The sequence below is a fragment of the Mobula birostris genome, unplaced genomic scaffold, assembly GCF_030028105.1.
Source record: "Mobula birostris isolate sMobBir1 unplaced genomic scaffold, sMobBir1.hap1 scaffold_689, whole genome shotgun sequence".
Lineage (NCBI taxonomy): Eukaryota > Metazoa > Chordata > Chondrichthyes > Myliobatiformes > Myliobatidae > Mobula > Mobula birostris.
Window position 1 is genome coordinate 22978 of NW_027278408.1, and position 22591 is coordinate 45568.

The following is a 22591-nucleotide window of genomic DNA, read 5'->3' on the forward strand; positions in this document are numbered from 1 at the left end:
ATTTAGCTCGATCTATACCCTTGATAATTTTGTCTACCTCTATCAAATCTCCTCTCAATCTTTTAACGTTCCAAGGAATAAAGTCCGTACCTATTCAATCTTTCCTTATAACTCCGGTCCTCCAGACCCGGCAACATCCTTGTGAATTTTCTCTGCACTCTTGCAAACTTATTTACTCCTGGGTGACCACAACTGCACACAGCACTCTAAAACAGGCTTCATCATTCTGTTTCCATGCCTCACTGTTTTGTAGTAAACTTTTTGCCTTTGCTCGGCACTGCCACTGTGAGCAAACAGACGGGAATCGGAGGCCCTGAGGTAGGGTCTCGGCCTTCGACTGTTTATTCCTCTCCGTCGGTGACCCCTGACCGGCTGAGTGTTTTGTGTGTGTCAGTCAGAATTGGGTTTATTATCACTCGAGTCCAGCGCTGTGTAAAATTCTTGGGCACATACATATCACCAGGGTGCCTAAGACAACAGACAATAGACAACAGGTGCAGGAGTAGGCTATTTGGCCCTTCGAGCCAGCACCGCCATTCACTGTGATCCTGGCTGATCATCACTATCAGTATCCAGTTCCCGCCTTATCCTCATAACCTTTGATTCTGCTGTCTTTAAGAGCTCTATACATCTCTTTCCTGAAAGCATCCAGCGACTTGGCCTCCACTGCCTTCTGAGGCAGAGCATTCCACAGAACCATAATCCTCTGCGTGAAAAGGTTTTTCCTCAACTCCGTTCTAAATGGCCTACCCCTTATTCTTAAACTGTGGCCTCTGGTTCTGGACTCACCCATCAGCGGGAACATGCCTCCTGCCTCCAGTGTGTCCAATCCCTTAATATTCTTATATGTTTCAATAAGATCCCCTCTCAACCTTCTAAATTCCAGTGTATACAAGCCCAGTCGCTCCAATCTTTCGACATATGACAGCCCCGCCATCCCGGGAATTAACCTTGTGAACCTGCGCTGCACTCCCTCAATAGCAAGAATGTCCTTCCTCAAATTTGGAGACCAAAACTGCACACAGTACTCCAGATGTGGTCTCACCAGGGCCCTGTACAACTGCAGAAGGACCTCTTTGCTCTTATACTCAATTCCCCTTGTTATGAAGGCCAGCATGCCATTAGCTTTCTTCACTGCCTGCTGTACTTGCATGCTTGCTTTCAGTGACTTTTGGGCAATGCTGAATTTGTCAACCTGGAGCAGAGATCGAGCTTGTAAATCTGGCGGGAACAAAGGATGTTGGGAATGGCGAGGGTGGATCGCCGTGGGAGGGGTGTGGGACAGGTGGAGGGGGCAGGCACACCCGGCCCTGAGACACCAGGCAAGGGCATTTGATTCCAAACAACTCGTTTATTGATCATTACAGAATGTCTCTCTGGTGCTTCCTGCTCCGTCCCCTCTCCCCAACAATGATTCCCCTCTCCCTGCCCCCTTCCCACTCCCAGTCCACAACAGAGACCCAGATCAGAATCAGTTTATCATCACTCACACATGTCATGGAATTTGTGTTTTTTTTGTGGCAGCCCTTTGTCTTGGGCTCCCTGGACACATATATGCGCCTGAGACTCGGGCACAGGACTCCAGGTTGTGGCAGCAGTCCGGTGCAGCACATGAAATGTGCCGTAAATTATTCTGTTTCAAAAAGTAGTGCCAAAACAGTTCACGGGTTCAATGCCTGTACAGAACTCTGATGGCAGAAGCCGTCTCAGAAACATTGAGTGTGTGTCTCCAGGTTCCTGTACCTCCTCCCCGGTGGCGGTTCAAGGTAAAAGTCATTATGAAAGTACGTGTAGATTTATTTTCCTGTGGGCATACTCAACAAATCTATAGAATAGTATCTACAATGAAAGATGGCCCAACTTGGGTGTTCAACCACAGTGCAAAGACAACAAACTGTGCAAATACAAAAAGAAAGAAATAATGATAAATAAATAAGCAATAAATATCGAGAACAGGAGATGAAGAGTCCTTGAAAGTTGTCCTAGGTTGTGGGAACAGTTCAGTGATGGGGTGAGTGGAGTTAACCCCTCTGGTTCAGGAGCCTGACGGTTGAGGGGTAATAACTGTTCCTGAACCTGGTGGTGTGGGTCCTGAGGCTCCTGTACCTTCTACCTGATGGTTGAGGGGTAACAACTGTTCCTGAACCTGGTGGTGTGGGTCCTGAGGCTCCTGTACCTCCTTCCTGATGGTTGAGGGGTAACAACTGTTCCTGAACCTGGTGGTGTGAGACCTGGGGCTCCTGTACCTCCTTCCTGATGGTTGAGGGGTAATAACTGTTCCTGAACCTGGTGGTGTGGGTCCTGAGGCTCCTGTACCTCCTTCCTGATGGTTGTAGGGTAATAACTGTTCCTGAACCTGGTGGTGTGGGTCCTGAGGCTCCTGTACCTCCTTCCTGATGGTTGAGGGGTAATAACTGTTCCTGAACCTGGTGGTGTGAACGTGAAGCTCCTGTACCTCCTTCCTGATGGTTGAGGGGTAATAACTGTTCCTGAACCTGGTGGTGTGAACGTGAAGCTCCTCTACCTCCTTCCTGATGGTTGAGGGGTAATAACTGTTCCTGAACCTGGTGGTGTGGGTCCTGAGGCTCCTGTACCTCCTTCCTGATGGTTGTAGGGTAATAACTGTTCCTGAACCTGGTGGTGTGGGTCCTGAGGCTCCTGTACCTCCTTCCTGATGGTTGAGGGTAATAACTGTTCCTGAACCTGGTGGTGTGGGACCTGAGGCTCCTGTACCTCCTTCCTGATGGTTGAGGGGTAATAACTGTTCCTGAACCTGGTGGTGTGGGTCCTGAGGCTCCTGTACCTCCTTCCTGATGATTGAGGGGTAATAACTGTTCCTGAACCTGGTGGTGTGAGACCTGGGGCTCCTGTACCTCCTGCCTGATGGTTGAGGGGTAATAACTGTTTCTGAACCTGGTGGTGTGGGTCCTGAGGCTCCTGTACCTCCTGCCTGATGGTTGAGGGGTAATAACTGTTCCTGAACCTGGTGGTGTGGGACCTGGGGCTCCTGTAGCTCCTTCCTGATGGCAGCAGTGAGAAGAGAGTCTGTCCTGGGTGGTGGGGGTCCCTGATGACGGATGCTGCTTTCCCGTGACAACGTTTCGTGTCGATGTGCTCAGTAATGGGGAGGGCTTTACCCGTGATGGACTGGGCCGCATCCACGAGTTTTTGTAGGATTTCCGTAACGAGACGGGTAAAGTCCTGGGGTGGTGTGGCTTCTGAGAGGTGGGCACTGCCTTCCTGAGGAGGTGGCCTCGATGACGGGGAGACTGGCGCCCACGCTGGGGCCGGCTGAGTTTCCAACTCTCTGCGGCTTTTCCCAATCCTGTGCCGTGGCCGGACAGTGATGTGGCCAGTCCCAACGCTCTCCAGGGCTCATCTGTGGAGAATTCAGTGACAGACCAGATCTCCTCAAACTCCTTGTGAAACGTAGCTGCTGTCTTTGTAATTGGCGCAGGATAGATCCGCTGGAACCTGAAACAGCTCCCCCTTTCTGGTTGTCAGATGGGGTCGTGGTGGGGGTTTGTGGAGAACAGGGACTGACTGCGGCTTCGCTTCGTTTTCCTCAGGGGAGCCGCGATAACATGAGCATTGAGCTGGTCTGCTTCGAGAATGCACCCAGGCCCTCGGAGGAGGCCAAACGGAGGGAAGCCGAGCTCGACGCCTACCTGGAGGCACGGGTCAAAGGTCAGGAAGCATCCCCGCACGGCGGTCGGCCTGAACCCCTGCCCCCGGGCTCCTAGCACCACTCCCTGACCTCAACACCCCCGCCCCCCCACCGACTTTTCCTGTCCTGTCCCTCCGGTACTCGACTGTGGTGGGTTTAGCCTTGGGACCCCCAGACCAGCGAGAGGAGGGTACAGTGTGTCAAGCTGCTGTCCCTCAGCACCAGAGACCTGGGTTTCATCTCCCTCTGTCCCACTCCCCTTTCCCCAAGCTCTGCCCCCCTCTCTCCCCTTTCCCCAAGCTCTGCCCCCCTCTCTCCCCTTTCCCCAAGCTCTGACCCCCTCTCTCCCCTTTCCCAAGCTCTGACCCCCTCTCTCCCCTTTCCCCAAGCTCTGACCCCCTCTCTCCCCTTTCCCCAAGCTCTGACCCCCTCTCTCCCCTTTCCCCAAGCTCTGCCCCCCTCTCTCCCCTTTCCCCAAGCTCTGCCCCCCTCTCTCCCCCTTTCCCCAAGCTCTGACCCCCTCTCTCCCCTTTCCCCAAGCTCTGACCCCCTCTCTCCCCTTTCCCCAAGCTCTGACCCCCTCTCTCCCCTCTCTCCCCTCTCTCCCCTTTCCCCAAGCTCTGACCCCCTCTCTCCCCTTTCCCCAAGCTCTGCCCCCCTCTCTCCCCTTTCCCCAAGCTCTGCCCCCCTCTCTCCCCTTTCCCCAAGCTCTGACCCCCTCTCTCCCCTTTCCCCAAGCTCTGACCCCCTCTCTCCCCTTTCCCCAAGCTCTGACCCCCTCTCTCCCCTCTCTCCCCTCTCTCCCCTTTCCCCAAGCTCTGCCCCCCTCTCTCCCCTTTCCCCAAGCTCTGACCCCCTCTCTCCCCTTTCCCCAAGCTCTGACCCCCTCTCTCCCCTTTCCCCAAGCTCTGCCCCCCTCTCTCCCCTTTCCCCAAGCTCTGCCCCCCCTCTCTCCCCTTTCCCCAAGCTCTGACCCCCCTCTCTCCCCTTTCCCCAAGCTCTGACCCCCTCTCTCCCCTCTCTCCCCTCTTTCCCCTTTCCCCAAGCTCTGACCCCCTCTCTCCCCTTTCCCCAAGCTCTGACCTCCTCTCTCCCCTTTCCCCAAGCTCTGCCCCCCTCTCTCCCCTTTCCCCAAGCACTGCCCCCCTCTCTCCCCTTTCCCCAAGCTCTGGCCCCCCTCTCTCCCCTTTCCCCAAGCTCTGCCCCCCTCTCTCCCCTTTCCCCAAGCTCTGACCCCCTCTCTCCCCTTTCCCCAAGCTCTGACCCCCTCTCTCCCCTTTCCCCAAGCTCTGCCCCCCTCTCTCCCCTTTCCCCAAGCTCTGACCCCCTCTCTCCCCTTTCCCCAAGCTCTGCCCCCCCTCTCTCCCCTTTCCCCAAGCTCTGACCCCCTCTCTCCCCTTTCCCCAAGCTCTGACCCCCTCTCTCCCCTTTCCCCAAGCTCTGCCCCCCTCTCTCCCCTTTCCCCAAGCTCTGCCCCCCCTCTCTCCCCTTTCCCCAAGCTCTGCCCCCCTCTCTCCCCTCTCCCCCTCTCTTCCCCTTTCCCCAAGCTCTGACCCCCTCTCTCCCCCTTTCCCCAAGCTCTGACCCCCTCTCTCCCCTCTCTCCCCTCTCTCCCCTTTCCCCAAGCTCTGACCCCCCTCTCTCCCCTTTCCCCAAGCTCCTGCCCCCCTCTCTCCCCTTTCCCCAAGCTCTGACCCCCTCTCTCCCTTTCCCCAAGCTCTGACCCCCTCTCTCCCCTTTCCCAAGCTCTGACCCCTTCTCTCCCCTTTCCCCAAGCTCTGACCCCCTCTCTCCCCATTCCCCAAGCTCTGACCCCCCTCTCTCCCCCTTTCCCCAAGATCTGCCCCCCCTCTCCCCTTTCCCCAAGCTCTGAGCCCCTCTCTCCCCTTTCCCCAAGCTCTGACCCCCTCTCTCCCCTTTCCCCAAGCTCTGACCCCCTCTCTCCCCTTTCCCAAGCTCTGACCCCCTCTCCTCCCCTCTCTCTCCCCTCTCTCCCCTTTCCCCAAGCTCTGACCCCCTCTCTCCCTTTCCCCAAGCTCTGACCCCCCTCTCTCCCCTTTCCCCAAGCTCTGCCCCCCTCTCTCCCCTTTCCCCAAGCTCTGCCCCCTCTCTCCCCTTTCCCCAAGCTCTGACCCCCTCTCTCCCCTTTCCCCAAGCTCTGCCCCCCTCTCTCCCCTTTCCCCAAGCTCTGACCCCCCTCTCTCCCCCTTTCCCCAAGCTCTGACCCCCCTCTCTCCCCTTTCCCAAGCTCTGCCCCCCTCTCTCCCCTTTCCCCAAGCTCTGCCCCCCTCTCTCCCCTTTCCCCAAGCTCTGACCCCCTCTCTCCCCTTTTCCCCAAGCTCTGCCCCCTCCTCTCTCCCCTTTCCCCAAGCTCTGCCCCCCTCTCTCCCCTTTCCCCAAGCTCTGCCCCCCTCTCTCCCCCTTTCCCCAAGCTCTGCCCCCCTCTCTCCCCTCTCTCCCCCTCTCTCCCCCTTTCCCCAAGCTCTGACCCCCTCTCTCCCCTTTCCCCAAGCTCTGACCCCCTCTCTCCCCTCTCTCCCCTCTTCCCCTTTCCCCAAGCTCTGCCCCCCTCTCTCCCCTTTCCCCAAGCTCTGCCCCCCTCTCTCCCCTTTCCCCAAGCTCTGACCCCCTCTCTCCCCTTTCCCCAAGCTCTGACCCCCTCTCTCCCCTTTCCCCAAGCTCTGACCCCCTCTCTCCGCCTTTCCCCAAGCTCTGCCCCCCTCTCTCCCCCTTTCCCCAAGCTCTGACCCCCTCTCTCCCCTTTCCCCAAGCTCTGACCCCCTCTCTCCCCTTTCCCCAAGCTCTGACCCCCTCTCTCCCCTTTCCCAAGCTCTGCCCCCCTCTCTCCCCTTTCCCCAAGCTCTGACCCCCTCTCTCCCCTTTCCCCAAGCTCTGACCCCCTCTCTCCCCTTTCCCAAGCTCTGACCCCCTCTCTCCCCTTTCCCCAAGGTTTGCCCCCTCTCTCCCCTTTCCCCAAGCTCTGCCCCCCTCTCTCCCCTTTCCCCAAGCTCTGACCCCCTCTCTCCCCTTTCCCCAAGCTCTGACCCCCTCTCTCCCCTTTCCCCAAGCTCTGCCCCCCTCTCTCCCCTTTCCCCAAGCTCTGACCCCCTCTCTCCCCTTTCCCCAAGCTCTGACCCCCTCTCTCCCCTTTCCCCAAGCTCTGACCCCCTCTCTCCCCTTTCCCCAAGCTCTGACCCCCCTCTCTCCCCTCTCCCCCAAGCTCTGACCCCCTCTCTCCCCTCTCCCCAAGCTCTGCCCCCCTCTCTCCCCTTTCCCCAAGCTCTGCCCCCCTCTCTCCCCTTTCCCCAAGCTCTGACCCCCTCTCTCCCCTCTCTCCCCTCTCTCTCCCTTTCCCCAAGCTCTGACCCCTCTCTCCCCTTTCCCCAAGCTCTGACCCCCTCTCTCCCCTTTCCCCAAGCTCTGCCCCCCTCTCTCCCCTTTCCCCAAGCTCTGACCCCCTCTCTCCCCCTTTCCCCAAGCTCTGACCCCCTCTCTCCCCTTTCCCCAAGCTCTGACCCCCTCTCTCCCCTTTCCCCAAGCTCTGCCCCCTCTCTCCCCTTTCCCCAAGCTCTGCCCCCCTCTCTCCCCTCTCCCAAGCTCTGACCCCCTCTCTCCCCTCTCCCCAAGCTCTGCCCCCCTCTCTCCCCTTTCCCCAAGCTCTGCCCCCCTCTCTCCCCTTTCCCCAAGCTCTGCCCCCCTCTCTCCCCTTTCCCCAAGCTCTGACCCCCTCTCTCCCCTCTCTCCCCCTCTCTCCCCCTTTGCCCAAGCTCTGACCCCCTCTCTCCCCTTTCCCAAGCTCTGACCCCCTCTCTCCCCTTTCCCCAAGCTCTGCCCCCCTCTCTCCCCTTTCCCCCAAGCTCTGACCCCCTCTCTCCCCTTTCCCAAGCTCTGCCCCCCCTCTCTCCCCTTTCCCCAAGCTCTGACCCCCCTCTCTCCCCTTTCCCCAAGCTCTGACCCCCTCTCTCCCCCTTTCCCCAAGCTCTGACCCCCTATCTCCCCTTTCCCCAAGCTCTGACCCCCTCTCTCCCCTTTCCCCAAGCTCTGACCCCCTCTCTCCCCTCTCTCCCCTCTCTCCCCTTTCCCCAAGCTCTGACCCCCCTCTCTCCCCTTTCCCCAAGCTCTGACCCCCTCTCTCCCCTTTCCCCAAGCTCTGCCCCCCTCTCTCCCCTTTCCCCAAGCTCTGACCCCCTCTCTCCCCTCTCTCCCCTCTCTCCCCTTTCCCCAAGCTCTGACCCCCCCCCCCTCCCCCAGCTCTGACCCCCCTCTCCCCTTTCCCCAAGCTCTGACCCCCTCTCTCCCCTTTCCCCAAGCTCTGACCCCCTCTCTCCCCTTTCCCCAAGCTCTGACCCCCTCTCTCCCCTTTCCCCAAGCTCTGACCCCCTCTCTCCCCTTCCCAAGCTCTGACCCCCTCTCTCCCCTTTCCCCAAGCTCTGCCCCCCTCTCTCCCCTTTCCCCAAGCTCTGCCCCCCTCTCTCCCCTTTCCCCAAGCTCTGACCCCTCTCTCCTCTCTCCCCTCTCTCCCCTTTCCCAAGCTCTGACCCCCTCTCTCCCCTTTCCCCAAGCTCTGCCCCCTCTCTCCCCTTTCCCCAAGCTCTGACCCCCTCTCTCCCCTTTCCCCAAGCTCTGCCCCCCTCTCTCCCCTCTCCCCAAGCTCTGCCCCCCTCTCTCCCCCTCTCCCCAAGCTCTGACCCCCTCTCTCCCCTTTCCCCAAGCTCTGACCCCTCTCTCCCCTTTCCCCAAGCTCTGACCCCCTCTCTCCCCTTTCCCCAAGCTCTGACCCCCTCTCTCCCCTTTCCCCAAGCTCTGACCCCCCTCTCTCCCCTTTCCCCAAGCTCTGACCCCCTCTCTCCCCTTTCCCCAAGCTCTGACCCCCTCTCTCCCTTTCCCCAAGCTCTGCCCCCCTCTCTCCCCTTTCCCCAAGGTCTGCCCCCCTCTCTCCCCTTTCCCCAAGCTCTGCCCCCCTCTCTCCCCTTTCCCCAAGCTCTGACCCCCTCTCTCCCCTTTCCCCAAGCTCTGCCCCCCTCTCTCCCCCTTTCCCCAAGCTCTGCCCCCCTCTCTCCCCTTTCCCCAAGCTCTGACCCCCTCTCTCCCCTTTCCCCAAGCTCTGACCCCCTCTCTCCCCTTTCCCCAAGCTCTGACCCCCTCTCTCCCCTTTCCCCAAGCTCTGACCCCCTCTCTCCCCTCTCCCCAAGCTCTGACCCCTCTCTCCCCTCTCCCCAAGCTCTGCCCCCCTCTCTCCCCTTTCCCCAAGCTCTGCCCCCCTCTCTCCCCTTTCCCCAAGCTCTGACCCCCTCTCTCCCTCTCTCCCTCTCTCCCCTTCCCAAGCTCTGACCCCCTCTCTCCCCTTTCCCCAAGCTCTGACCCCCCTCTCTCCCCTTTCCCCAAGCTCTGCCCCCCTCTCTCCCTTTCCCCAAGCTCTGACCCCCTCTCTCCCCTTTCCCCAAGCTCTGACCCCCTCTCTCCCCCCTTTCCCCAAGCTCTGACCCCCTCTCTCCCCTTTCCCCAAGCTCTGACCCCCTCTCTCCCCTTTCCCCAAGCTCTGACCCCCTCTCTCTCCCCTCTTCCCCAAGCTCTGACCCCCTCTCTCCCCTCTCCCCAAGCTCTGCCCCCCTCTCTCCCCTTTCCCCAAGCTCTGCCCCCCTCTCTCCCCTTTCCCCAAGCTCTGCCCCCCTCTCTCCCCTTTCCCCAAGCTCTGACCCCCTCTCTCCCCTCTCTCCCCTCTCTCCCCTTTGCCCCAAGCTCTGACCCCCTCTCTCCCCTTTCCCCAAGCTCTGACCCCCTCTCTCCCCTTTCCCCAAGCTCTGCCCCCCTCTCTCCCCTTTCCCCAAGCTCTGACCCCCCTCTCTCCCCTTTCCCCAAGCTCTGCCCCCCCTCTCTCCCCTTTCCCCAAGCTCTGACCCCCTCTCTCCCCTTTCCCCAAGCTCTGACCCCCTCTCTCCCCTTTCCCCCAAGCTCTGACCCCCTATCTCCCCTTTCCCCAAGCTCTGACCCCCCTCTCTCCCCTTTCCCCAAGCTCTGACCCCCCTCTCTCCCCTCTCTCCCCTCTCTCCCCTTTCCCCAAGCTCTGACCCCCTCTCTCCCCTTTCCCCAAGCTCTGCCCCCCTCTCTCCCCTTTCCCCAAGCTCTGCCCCCCCTCTCTCCCCTTTCCCCAAGCTCTGACCCCCTCTCTCCCCTCTCTCCCCTCTCTCCCCTTTCCCCAAGCTCTGACCCCCTCTCTCCCCTTTCCCCAAGCTCTGACCCCCCTCTCTCCCCTTTCCCCAAGCTCTGACCCCCTCTCTCCCCTTTCCCCAAGCTCTGACCCCTCTCTCCCCTTTCCCCAAGCTCTGCCCCCCTCTCTCACTCTCCCCAAGCTCTGACCCCCTCTCTCCCCTTTCCCCAAGCTCTGCCCCCCTCTCTCCCCTTTCCCCAAGCTCTGACCCCCTCTCTCCCCTTTCCCCAAGCTCTGACCCCCTCTCTCCCCTCTTCCCCTCTCTCCCCCTCTCCCCTTTCCCCAAGCTCTGACCCCCTCTCTCCCCTTTCCCCAAGCTCTGCCCCCTCTCTCTCCCCTTTCCCCAAGCTCTGACCCCCTCTCTCCCCTTTCCCCAAGCTCTGCCCCCCTCTCTCCCCCTCTCCCCAAGCTCTGCCCCCCTCTCTCCCCTCTCCCCAAGCTCTGACCCCCTCTCTCCCCTTCCCCAAGCTCTGCCCCCCTCTTCTCCCCTTTCCCCAAGCTCTGCCCCCCTCTCTCCCCCTTTCCCCAAGCTCTGACCCCCTCTCTCCCCTTTCCCCAAGCTCTGCCCCCTCTCTCCCCTTTCCCCAAGCTCTGACCCCCTCTCTCCCCTTTCCCCAAGCTCTGACCCCCTCTCTCCCCTTTCCCCAAGCTCTGACCCCCTCTCTCCCTCTCTCCCCTCTCTCCCTTTCCCAAGCTCTGACCCCCTCTCTCCCCTTTCCCCAAGCTCTGCCCCCCTCTCTCCCCTTTCCCCAAGCTCTGCCCCCCTCTCTCCCCTTTCCCCAAGCTCTGCCCCCTCTCTCCCCTTTCCCAAGCTCTGACCCCCTCTCTCCCCCTTTCCCCAAGCTCTGCCCCCCTCTCTCCCCTTTCCCCAAGCTCTGCCCCCCTCTCTCCCCTTTCCCCAAGCTCTGACCCCCTCTCTCCCCTTTCCCAAGCTCTGACCCCCCTCTCTCCCCTTTCTCCCAAGCTCTGCCCCCCTCTCTCCCCTTTCCCCAAGCTCTGACCCCCTCTCTCCCCTTTCCCCAAGCTCTGCCCCCTCCCTCTCCCCTCCCCTCTCCCTTCCCAAGCTCTGACCCCCTCTCTCCCCTTTCCCCAAGCTCTGACCCCCTCTCTCCCCTTTCCCCCAAGCTCTGCCCCCTCTCTCCCTTTTTCCCCAAGCTCTGCCCCCCTCTCTCCCCTTTCCCCCAAGCTCTGACCCCCCTCTCTCCTCCCTTTCCCCAAGCTCTGCCCCCCTCTCTCTCTCCCTTTCTCCCAAGCTCTGACCCCCTCTCTCCCTTTCCCCAAGCTCTGACCCCCTCTCTCCCCTTTCCCCAAGCTCTGCCCTCCCTCTCTCCCCCCCCTCTCTCCCCTTTCCCCAAGCTCTGCCCCCCTCTCTCCCCTTTCCCCAAGCTCTGACCCCCTCTCTCCCCTTTCCCCAAGCTCTGACCCCCTCTCTCCCCTTTCCCCAAGCTCTGCCCCCCTCTCTCCCCTTTCCCCAAGCTCTGACCCCCTCTCTCCCCTCTCTCCCCTTTCCCCAAGCTCTGACCCCCTCTCTCCCCTTTCCCCAAGCTCTGACCCCCTCTCTCCCCTTTCCCCAAGCTCTGACCCCCTCTCTCCCCTCTCTCCCCTCTCTCCCCTTTCCCCAAGCTCTGACCCCCTCTCTCCCCTTTCCCCAAGCTCTGACCCCCTCTCTCCCCTTTCCCCAAGCTCTGACCCCCTCTCTCCCCTTTCCCCAAGCTCTGACCCCCTCTCTCCCCTTTCCCCAAGCTCTGACCCCCTCTCTCCCCTTTCCCCAAGCTCTGACCCCCTCTCTCCCCTTTCCCCAAGCTCTGCCCCCCTCTCTCCCCTTTCCCCAAGCTCTGCCCCCCTCTCCCCTTTCCCCAAGCTCTGACCCCCTCTCTCCCCTTTCCCCAAGCTCTGACCCCCTCTCTCCCCTTTCCCCAAGCTCTGCTCCCCTCTCTCCCCTTTCCCCAAGCTCTGACCCCCTCTCTCCCCTTTCCCCAAGCTCTGACCCCCTCTCTCCCCTCTCTCCCCTTTCCCCAAGCTCTGACCCCCTCTCTCCCCTCTCTCCCCTCTCTCCCCTTTCCCCAAGCTCTGACCCCCTCTCTCCCCTTTCCCCAAGCTCTGACCCCCTCTCTCCCCTTTCCCCAAGCTCTGCCCCCCTCTCTCCCCTTTCCCCAAGCTCTGACCCCCTCTCTCCCCTTTCCCCAAGCTCTGACCCCCTCTCTCCCCTTTCCCCAAGCTCTGCCCCCCTCTCTCCCCTTTCCCCAAGCTCTGACCCCCTCTCTCCCCTTTCCCCAAGCTCTGACCCCCTCTCTCCCCTCTCTCCCCTCTCTCCCCTTTCCCCAAGCTCTGACCCCCTCTCTCCCCTTTCCCCAAGCTCTGACCCCCTCTCTCCCCTTTCCCCAAGCTCTGACCCCCTCTCTCCCCTTTCCCCAAGCTCTGACCCCCCTCTCCCCTTTCCCCAAGCTCTGACCCCCTCTCTCCCCTTTCCCCAAGCTCTGCCCCCCTCTCTCCCCTTTCCCCAAGCTCTGACCCCCTCTCTCCCCTTTCCCCAAGCTCTGACCCCCTCTCTCCCCTTTCCCCAAGCTCTGCCCCCCTCTCTCCCCTTTCCCCAAGCTCTGCCCCCCTCTCTCCCCTTTCCCCAAGCTCTGACCCCCTCTCTCCCCTTTCCCCAAGCTCTGCCCCCCTCTCTCCCCTTTCCCCAAGCTCTGCCCCCCTCTCTCCCCTTTCCCCAAGCTCTGACCCCCTCTCTCCCCTCTCTCCCCTTTCCCCAAGCTCTGACCCCCTCTCTCCCCTTTCCCCAAGCTCTGACCCCCTCTCTCCCCTTTCCCCAAGCTCTGACCCCCTCTCTCCCCTTTCCCCAAGCTCTGACCCCCTCTCTCCCCTCTCTCCCCTCTCTCCCCTTTCCCCAAGCTCTGCCCCCCTCTCTCCCCTTTCCCCAAGCTCTGACTCCCTCTCTCCCCTTTCCCCAAGCTCTGACCCCCTCTCTCCCCTTTCCCCAAGCTCTGACCCCCTCTCTCCCCTTTCCCCAAGCTCTGACCCCCTCTCTCCCCCCTCTCCCCAAGCTCTGACCCCCTCGCTCCCCTCTCTCCCCTGGCCCCCCCTCCCTCTCCTCCCTGGCCCCCCCACCCTCTCTCCCCTCACCCCTTCTCCAGTTCCCTCCCACACCCAACATGTGGTTTTGCTGGTTTGAGGATGAGGAGTGGAATCTGTTGGGGGGGTCGAGGTGGGGAGATGATTCAGTGAGAACGGGTGGTTGAGGGTTAGCAGGGGTTTGATGGGTTGAAGGGCCTGTTTCTGTGCTGTGCGCTAATGTGCACCCTGGATGGGGGCTGTGGCGAAGCCTGGGAGGCGGTCACCAACTTACAGCAGGGAAGCAGGACATTCGGCCCATCGGGCCATGCTGGCCAAGATGCCCCACACCCACCGCCGTTGGGAAGGGATTATTCCGTTTGATCAGCACGCTCGGAGTCGGAATTCCCACCGGGCCTGCCGGTCTGGAGTCGCCGTAGTGTCCGGCGGACGGACGTGTGCTTGTGACATTCGCGGGAGGGTTAGAATGTGGCTCCCGGGGTCTGGCGGGGGGGGGGGCGGGAGGCGGAGGGTATCGGTGAGGGGTCCAACGTCGTGACGTGCCTCCCAAGTACCACAGGTCTCTCTCCTGTTCTCTCTCCCCCCCCCACCCCCTCCCCGCAGAGCTGGTGACCAACGCCGGGCCGGATGGGCCGCCGGGAATGCTGGACGTTATGCACACCATGCTCATCGAGAATATTCCCAACCTGCCCCCAGGAGGGGGGCTCACCAGCAAGTAAGCAAGTGCCTTGACCCCTTCCTCCCTCCTTCTTCCACCCCCGTCCTCTTTACCCCTCCCCCCGACCCTCGTCTGCCCCTCTCGCACCCTTCTCCTCCCCCGTCCCCTTCTCTCCCCCTCATTCCCCTTCTCCCCTCACCCCCGATCTCTCTCGGTCTCCTTGCCTCTCTCCCCCCCCCCGAGTGCTCCCGAGTCAGGGCCGTAGCCGTGGGCAGGGGTGCGTCAGGGTACAGGCGAAGGGTCGTCGCCTGACCGGCAACACTTCCTCCCGGGTCGGTGGTCCTCGGAGGATGAGATGCAAGTCCCCGGTTGTGCCAGGGGCTGATCGGTGGGCTTCTGTTGTTGAGGTAGGGGTGGGTGTTCGTGCAAAACCCAATGGTCAAAGGGAGGTAGCTGCTCCTGAACCTGGTGGCGTGGGACTTGAGGCTCCTGTACCCCCTGCCCGATGGGACTGTGAGACTGTGATCCCGGGTGGTGGGGATCTCTGACCTCTGGAGGCGCTGCTGACGGTGGAGAGGGCCGTACTGGGCTGAGACCGCCACCGTCTCGCATCCCTGCGCGATCGATGCGAGCGGTCGGCACGCTTTCAGCAATACCCCCGCGGACATTTGCATCATCACAGGCACCGAGACACAGTGAGGGGCTTGTCCTGTGCGCTGTCCATACAGATCGGATTGTTACACAGTGCGCTGAGGGTAGAACGAGGTCGTGCAGTGACAGAATGCAGACTAGAGTGTTACGGTTACTGAGAAGGTGTGGTGCAGGTAGGCAATGAGGCACAGGGGCCATGACGAGGTGGACTGTGAGGTCAGGGCTCCGATAACGTCAGGGTAGAATCTGTCCTCGAGCCTGGTGGGACGAGCTTTCAGGCTTTGGTATCTTCTGCCCGATGGGAGGCGGAGAAGGGAGAATGTCTGGGGTGGGGCGGGTCTTTGATTTTGCCGGTTGCAGTGTGGAGTGCAGACAGAGTCACGGGGGGAGGCTGGTGTGTTTGTGTCCGATGACATTTGAAGACGGGGTGGGTGGCACTCCCGGTGACACCGGTTGGTTTGGGAGGTGGGGGGAGCGGTCCGTTCTCAACCCTGTCAAATCTTATGCTGGCACCGTCTGGGTTTAACCGGGAAAATCCTTCACTTCCTGCTGTTTCAGGCGGAGCGTCATTGAATCTGTCTACAACCAGCTGGTCCCGGAGCAGGCCGATCAGGTAAAACAAAAAATTAACAACGGCCGTTTAGCATTGTCGTGTACCGTTTAGCTCAGACTTCTAATATACAGAGGCAAATTACAGCAAATTCAGAGTGAATCAATTTATAGACACATTCGTTATTTGCTTGCAAGGAAATTCTGTCTTCACGCAAGTATCATCTGGAAAATAGCTTTGATCTTGTATCTCAAACAAAGCACTCTTATACTTTTTACAGAGAGCGGTAATTAGTTTGCCCCATTCCGTAACATTCCTCTGTTATCTTCATCCTTATCTGGTTCTGACATTTGTTCCTTAGCAGCTCTGTCTTGTTTACCTCTGTGGTCAAAACACAGTTTCCTATCACAAGATACACACAGACCCTTGTAAGCCTCCCATCCAAATCAACAGAGCACCTTGGAATTTCACAGGTTCCGTTTTGTCACATTACATTTTACAAAAGTTACAAATTCATGAAGACTTCGGGGCTACAGATATATTTCCACAGTGTCTGTGATATACAGAGAAGTACTGCGCAGAAATAGGACCTTTGGCCCATCTAGTCCATCCCAAGACTATTTTAACTGCCTACTCCACCAGGGCCATAGCTCTCCATGCCCTTCCCATCCACGTACCAATCCAGACTTTGCTTAGATGTTGAAATCAAGCTCATTCCACACTGTCACTTCTCTCCTGAGTGAAGAAATTTCCCTTCGTGTTCCTCTTAAACTTCTCACTTTCACCCTTAACCTATGACCTCTAGCTCTAGGCCCACCCAACCTTAATGGAAAAAGCCTACTTGCATTTACCCCATCTATACCCCTCATCGCTTTGTGTACCGCTATCAAATCTCCCCTCATTCTTCTATGTTCTGAAGAGTAAAGTCCTCATCTATTCAATCTTTCCTTATAACTCAGGTCCTCCAGACCCGGGAACATCATTGTAAATTTTCTCTGCACTCTTTCAACCTTATTTACGTATTTCCTGTAGGTAGGTGACCAGAACTGCACACAACACTCCAAATCAGGTCTCATCAATGTCTTTACAACTTCAACGTGACAGCCCATCTCCTGTACTCAGTACTTTGATTTATGAAGGCCAGTGTGCCAAAAGCTTTCTTTACGACCCTATCCACCTCTGACACCACTTTCAGCGAATTATGAACCTGTATTCCCAGATCCCTTTGTTGCCTTTGTGTCTGCGGTAAAGGGAAATCCTCTCTCTCTCGCTAGCTTGGTGCATTAACATAATGATTACACGTCGAGCGACGCACACAGAATGGTGGAAGAACTCAGCAGGCCCAGGCAGCATCTATGGAGGGGAATAACAGCCAAAGTTTCAGGCTGTGACCCTTCATCAGGAGTGTAGAGGAAGGGGGAAGAACCCAGAATAAGAGGGTGGGGGACAGTGGGAGGAGTATAAACGGGCAGGTGATAGGGGAGACCAGGTGAGGGGGAAGGTGAGTGGGTGGGGGAGAGAGGGGATGAAGTGAGACACTGGGAGGTGATGGGTGAGACCAGGTGAGGGGGAAGGTGGGTGGGTGGGGGAGATGGGGGGATGAAGCGGGAGAGGGGGGATGAAGTGAGACACTGGGAGGTGATGGGTGAGACCAGGTGAGGGGGAAGGTGGGTGGGGGAGAGGGGGATGAAGTGAAACTTTGGGAGGTAATAGGTGAGACCAGGTGAGGGGGAAGGTGGGTGGGGGAGAGGGGGGATGAAGTGAGACACTGGGGGGGTGATAGGTGAGACCAGGAGAGGGGGAAGGTTGGGTGGGGGAGAGGGGGGATGAAGTGAGGTACTGGGAGGTGATAGGTGAGACCAGGTGAGGGGGAAGGTGGGTGGGTGGGGGAGAGGGGGGGATGAAGTGAGACACTGGGAGGTGATGGGTGAGACCAGGTAGAGTAAGAAGCTGGGATGTGATAGGTGAAAGAGGTAAAGGGCTGAAGAAGAAGGAATCTGATCGGAGAGGAGAGTGGACCATGGGAGAAAGGGAAGAAGGGGAACCGGTTGGAAGTGATGGGCATGTGAGGAGAAGGGGTAAGAATAGAGAATGGAACAAGGTACTGAGAGAAGAGGAGAAGTTACCAGAAGCTGGAGAAATGAAAGTTCATGCCGTCAGGTTGGAGGCTACCCAGACGTTTTGGCGTCTCCACTTGAGCACCACGGACAGAGGGAGGGGTGGCTGCCCCAGCCTGCTTCCTGACAAGGGGATGGGTTGAAGTTGGGAGGGTCTGAGGGGGAGGAATTCCCCTCAACGTCCTGGCTGGAGTTTGGAGCACACTGCCTGAGGTGATGGAGGCTGAGGCTTGTCTTTATAGTTTCGTGACAAAGCCCCGAAGCATGGTGGGCTCCCAACCCTTTTTATGCCACGGACCCCTACTGTTAACCGAGGGGTCCGTGGACCCCAGTTTGGGCAGCCCTGAGTTAGAGAGACATGGTGGAACAGTGAGCCAGGCTGGTCAGCAATCCCCCAGTCCAGCCCTGGCCTAATCACAGGACGATTGACAATGACCAATTAATCTGCTGACCGGTGCGTCTTCAGACTGTGGGAGGAAACCGGAGCACCCGGAGGAAACCCACGCGGTCACGGGGAGACAGTGGGCAGCGGCGGGAATTGGACTCCGAATCTCCCTGCTGACGTGCTGAATCTGAAATTGGAGATCCCAGGGGACGGGGTGACCGGACGTGGGCCGGGGGGGGTGGGGGTCCCCGCGTCCCGTGCTGTAAACAGTCTCCGTTTTCCCCCCGCAGGAGCTGGAAGATGCAGGCGGCTCGTTGTAACGGGCGGTGCCGGTGGATTGGCGTGGGAGGCGCCCGACAGTCTCAGCCCGGATCTCGAGGAGACGCCTGTTGCGTGTGCGCGCGTGTGTGCGTGTGCGTGTGTGTGTGCGCGCGTGTAGAAGAGAATCCCACGCCATATTTATGAAGCGTCTCCCTTTCGCCGGTCACCCTGTGATAGCCCCTTTCGCATCATCGCTGTTCGCCTCTGCTCATTACTCAAGCCACCTCCCCCCCCCCCCCCGAGTCCGCCACCCCAGCCCCCGCTCCCCACCCTCCCATCCGATGGAATTCCGCTCACGTTGGACCCTCCGGGGCTGTGCGAAGGGCTTTTCGCTTAATAATTGTTTACCTAGTTTTTAAAAAAACTTTCGGCCCTGACCTGTACTGCACTAATTCTTGCACAGTGTTAACACCCCGACAGTGGGGTCCGGGCTGGCGCCTGGGGGGGAGGAGGGCGTGTTTGTGTCATGCTGGGAGGGGGCGAGTCACCGCTTGTGTGCGTTGGCCAGGACGGTGGTCACGAGGGCTGGGCAGGGGAGGGCAGGACGGTGGGTGGGTGGCAGGCGTTTCACTCCCCCCTCTCCTCAGGGAGCAGAGATAGAGGGGGTGGGTGAAGTCCCCACCATTGGGTGGGCTGGTGGCGTCCCCCCCCCGAGCGATTGTGGGGGGGGTGGGGGTCTCCTGAGCCTTGGGAGGGCGTGCGGGTTTTCTGCGGGGGAGGCAATAATCTATGATCACTCGTCCAGCGCCGCTTCTGGAGAGGTGGTGGCGGGGGGGGGGGGGCGCTGAAGGTCAGGTATGGTGGCGGGGGTGGGGGGGGGTGCCCTTTGGCATGTGTGTATGTTCGTGTGTGGGGTGGGGGCGGGGGGGGTGGGAATAGACTTCCCTCAGTACACAAGGGGGCACGGGGTGCGCGCGCGTACCAGGTGTCCCCTGCGGGTGCGTACGGTTGAGCGGGTAAGTCCGTTCCTGCGCAGGGCTGCGCGTTTGGTTAAGTCGGGAGTGCGCCTGAGAGAGCGAGCGAGCGTGTGGGCGTGCATTAGTGTGGGATCTGCTCTGCAAAAACCCCATTGCCCCGGGGCTGAGGGGCAATTTGGGGTGGTTGGGGGGGTGGGAGGGTGTTGGTGGTTGGCCTAGTTAGCAGCTCCCATCCCCTACCCACCCCCCTCCTCCCCGCTGGCTCCCCTGGGCGGGGGAGACTAGGGCACCTTGTCTGGGCCCAGCTGTGTTCTTCCTGAAAGATGTACAGATATTTGTCATGGTGTTTTTAATAATGCCACTGTTTTATAGAGGGGGGGGATCGCTTGGTGTTTGCAGGGTCGGGTTGGGGTGGGAGGGGTGGGGAAGTGAGTAATGTCACAGGAGTGGTTCGACGGGACGGAGTTTGAACACTGTCCACCTCGCCAACTGAGTCGGAGGTGGGGTGCACTAACTTCAACAATGTTCCCTGTCTCCCTGGACTTTTCGCTTGCTTTGCCCAGTGGCCTGAAAGCCCTCCCCACCCCACCCCCCCACTTCCTTACCCCTCCCGTGGGGGCTGGGAGCTTTCCCTGTGGGCTTCTCCTGGGTCCTAGTGCTCGTCCTCGTTCCAGGTAACAACCCCCCCCCCCGGGAGTTCTCTCTCGCCGTCGACTTCCTTTTAAAGCCTTCTGTTGTAACTATGTAAACAGTGGGGGAGAAAATAAGGGACTCCGCAACTTTTAAAACCTGAGATTATAATTAAAATATTTCCAACTCCAATTTTTGTACACTTTTTGTCTTTTTTTTGGACGGGGAAGGGTCCACTCAGTTCAGCATTCACCCTCCTCTTCTCCAAACTTCTGAGAGGGTCGATTCACAGTGGGCAATTAACCTGCTGACTACTTTTACACTTTTGGATCATCAGACATGAGTAGTTAGTTACTGTCTGTTATGCCATTGGCTTTTAGATCAGTAATGAAGGACCTCAGTCTCCATCTTTGGCCATCTTCTCTGGTGTGGTTCAGGGTCCTCAGTTCTGCCTCTGCGGTAGAAATGCCTTTGGTCTCCTGTATTTCCTCTGCCCTTTCGGGCTCCAATGAAGTGCTATGTTGGTGATGGAGTTGGCCTCTCTTCCCATCACCTGCCCAATCCATCTCCAGCGTTTCCTCATGGTGATGGTGGCCTCCCTGAAGGAGTAGAGCATGGTTGGAGACCTTTCTTGGCCAGAAAATAGGTGGGGGGGGTCTTCCGGAGGCTCGTGGTGTGGAATGACGGCTGCTTGGCAGGGTCGCTCTCTGTCTTAGATAGATAGAACATAGAATAGTACAGCACAGTGCAGGCCCTTCGGCCCACAATGTTGTGCCGACCCTCAAATCCTGCCTCCCATATAAGCCCCCACCTTAGATTCCTCCATATACCTGCCTAGTAGTCTCTTAAACTTCACTAGTGTATCTGCCTCCACCACTGACTCAGGCAGTGCATTCCACGCACCAACCACTCTCTGAGTAAAAAACCTTCCTCTAATATCCCCCTTGAACTTCCCACCCCTTACCTTAAAGCCATGTCCTCTTGTATTGAGCAGTGGTGCCCTGGGGAAGAGGTGCTGGCTATCCACTCTATCTATTCCTCTTATTATCTTGTACACCTCTATCACGTCTCCTCTCATCCTCCTCCTCTCCAAAGAGTAAAGCCCTAGCTCCCTTAATCTCTGATCATAATGCATACTCTCTAAACCGGGCAGCATCCTGATAAATCTCCTCTGTACCCTTTCCAATGCTTTCACATCCCTCCGATAGCGAGGTGACCAGAACTGGACACAATACTCCAAGTGTGGCCTAACCAGAGTTTTATAGAGCTGCATCATTACCTCGCAACTCTTAAACTCTATCCCTCGACTTAATGAAAGCTAACACCCCATAAGCTTTCTTAACTACCCTATCCACCTGTGAGGCAACTTCCTTGCGCCAGCATTCTGACCCACGCAGGAGTGTGGACAGAACACAGCTCTGGGACAGCCTCACCCCGGTGTGCTCGCTGTACTTGGTTGAAGGTGAAGTACAGGGTTAATGGGGGGGGGGGGACTCCTGGCAGTGTGGAGTAACAGAGATATCCTGGGCTCCACGTCCACAGATCCCTCAAAGTTGCTGCACAAGTTGATTGGGTGGCTAAGAAGGCGTTTGGTGTGTTGGCCTTCATTAGTCGGGGGGACTGAGTTCAGGAGCCGTGAGGTAATGTTGCAGCTCTACAGACTTGGAATATTGAGTTCAGTTCTGGTGGCCTCATTTTAGGAAGGATGTGGAAGCTTTGGAGAGGGTGCAGAGGAGATTCACCAGGATGCTGCCTGGGTTAGGGAGCATGTCTTATGAGGAGAGGTTGAGCGAGCTGGGTCTTTTGTCTCTGGGGTGAAGGAGGATTAGAGGCATAGATCGAGTGGACAGCTAGAGGCTTTGAACCAGGGAGGAAATGGCTCATAGGAGGGGACATAATTTTAAGGTGATTGGAGGAAAGTATGGCGGGGTGGGGGGATGTCAGGTAGGTTTAGGTTTGTTTTTACACAGAGTGTGGTGGGTGTGTGGATCTCCCTGGCCAGGTGGTGTTAGGGGCAGATACATCAGGGACTTTTTAAAAGACACTTGGGCACGAGGATGATAGAAAAATGGAGGGCTCTGTGGGAGGGAAGAGTTAGATTGATCTTGGAGCAGGTTAAAAGCTCGGCACAACATAGTCGGCCGAAGGGCCTGTACTGTTCCGTGATGTGCTGAAGGCAAGGGTGCAGTGAGGGCTGGGACCAGCGGGTGGCGCTGCTGAGCCGATCGGAAGCTACTCAATAGTGTGAAGTCTCCAACTCTCCCCTGTAATTTCCACTCTCTATGCTTTTAATTTTCGACTTCCAGAGCAACCAATTTATCATTTTCTGATTGGGGTACGGTGTTGGAGGCTGATATATGGAGAGGGTTCAAAAGGGATCCACCGAAATGGTTCTGGGATTGAAAGGCTTGTCAGATGAAGAGCATTTGATGGCTCTGGGCCTGTACTCACTGGAATTCAGAAGATTTTGGTGGGGGGGGGGGGTGTTGGAATCTTATTGAAACCTCTTGAATATTGAAAGGCCTAGATGGAGTAGACGAGGAGAGGATGTTTCCTATAGTGGGGAGAGTCTAGGACCAGAAGGCACAGCCTTGGAGTAGAGGGGATGTCCATTTAGAACGGAGATGAGGAATTTCAGAGAGTGGTGAAACTGTGGAATTCATTGCCAAAGGAGGCTGTAGGGGCTGAGCGATTGGGTATATTTAAGGCAGGGGTTGATAGATTTCTGATTAGTCAGGGCATGAAGGGATATGGGGAGAAGGCAGGAGGTTGAGAGGAAAATGGATCAGCCATGATGAAATGGCAGAGCAGACTCGATGGGCCAGATGGCCTAGTTCTGCTCCTATATCTTATGGTCTTTAAGATCAGAGGAATTTAAAAGACTCTCTTGGGTACATGGATGTAAGGCAAAGGCTGTGTTGGAGAGAAAGCTTAGATTGATGGTGGAATTGTCACCGATTCTCCAGACTCTGAAAACCCACAGTCGTTCCTCAACTGCACTTTATTCACATGGAGAACAGCGTCACCAATCTGTTCTGAAGTCTGATGAGAAATGCCATTTTTATACGCAATTGACTCAGTTACGGATATTGACCATTTGGTAAATGGTTTATGTTCAAATTCCTAACTTGCAGGATTAAAGTTCAAAGTAAATTTTATTATCGAATACACATGTCACCATCTACAACCTGGCATTCATTTTCTTGCAGGCATACTAGGCAAATCTATAGAATTTCCGGTTTAAGATGGCACTGCTAGAGTCGGGTGACAACTTGCTGGTGGTTCATAAAGCAAGAAATAGAACTAAATTCCTCATTAATAACACACCTCAGTGGAAAATTGCGGCAAATGATCATGACAAACAACAAAGAGGTGAGGTTGACCCGAGGGTTGAGGCCTGGGGCCGTGAGATGCA

At 57.9% G+C, this 22591-nt stretch overlaps 1 protein-coding gene across 1 annotated transcript in view; it reads left to right on the plus strand.

The window, feature by feature from the left end:
• Positions 1–18385, plus strand: part of LOC140193665 (protein phosphatase 1B-like) — a 34483-nt gene extending 16098 nt beyond the window's left edge. Inside the window, exons 4-7 of the mRNA XM_072250820.1 lie at positions 3570–3687; positions 13551–13662; positions 14815–14869; positions 17599–18385. Of these exons, the coding sequence (XP_072106921.1) occupies positions 3570–3687; positions 13551–13662; positions 14815–14869; positions 17599–17628 (315 nt within the window). The 3' untranslated portion in view covers positions 17629–18385. The remainder of the gene's footprint in view (positions 1–3569; positions 3688–13550; positions 13663–14814; positions 14870–17598) is intronic.
• The last annotated feature ends 4206 nt before the right edge of the window (positions 18386–22591 follow it).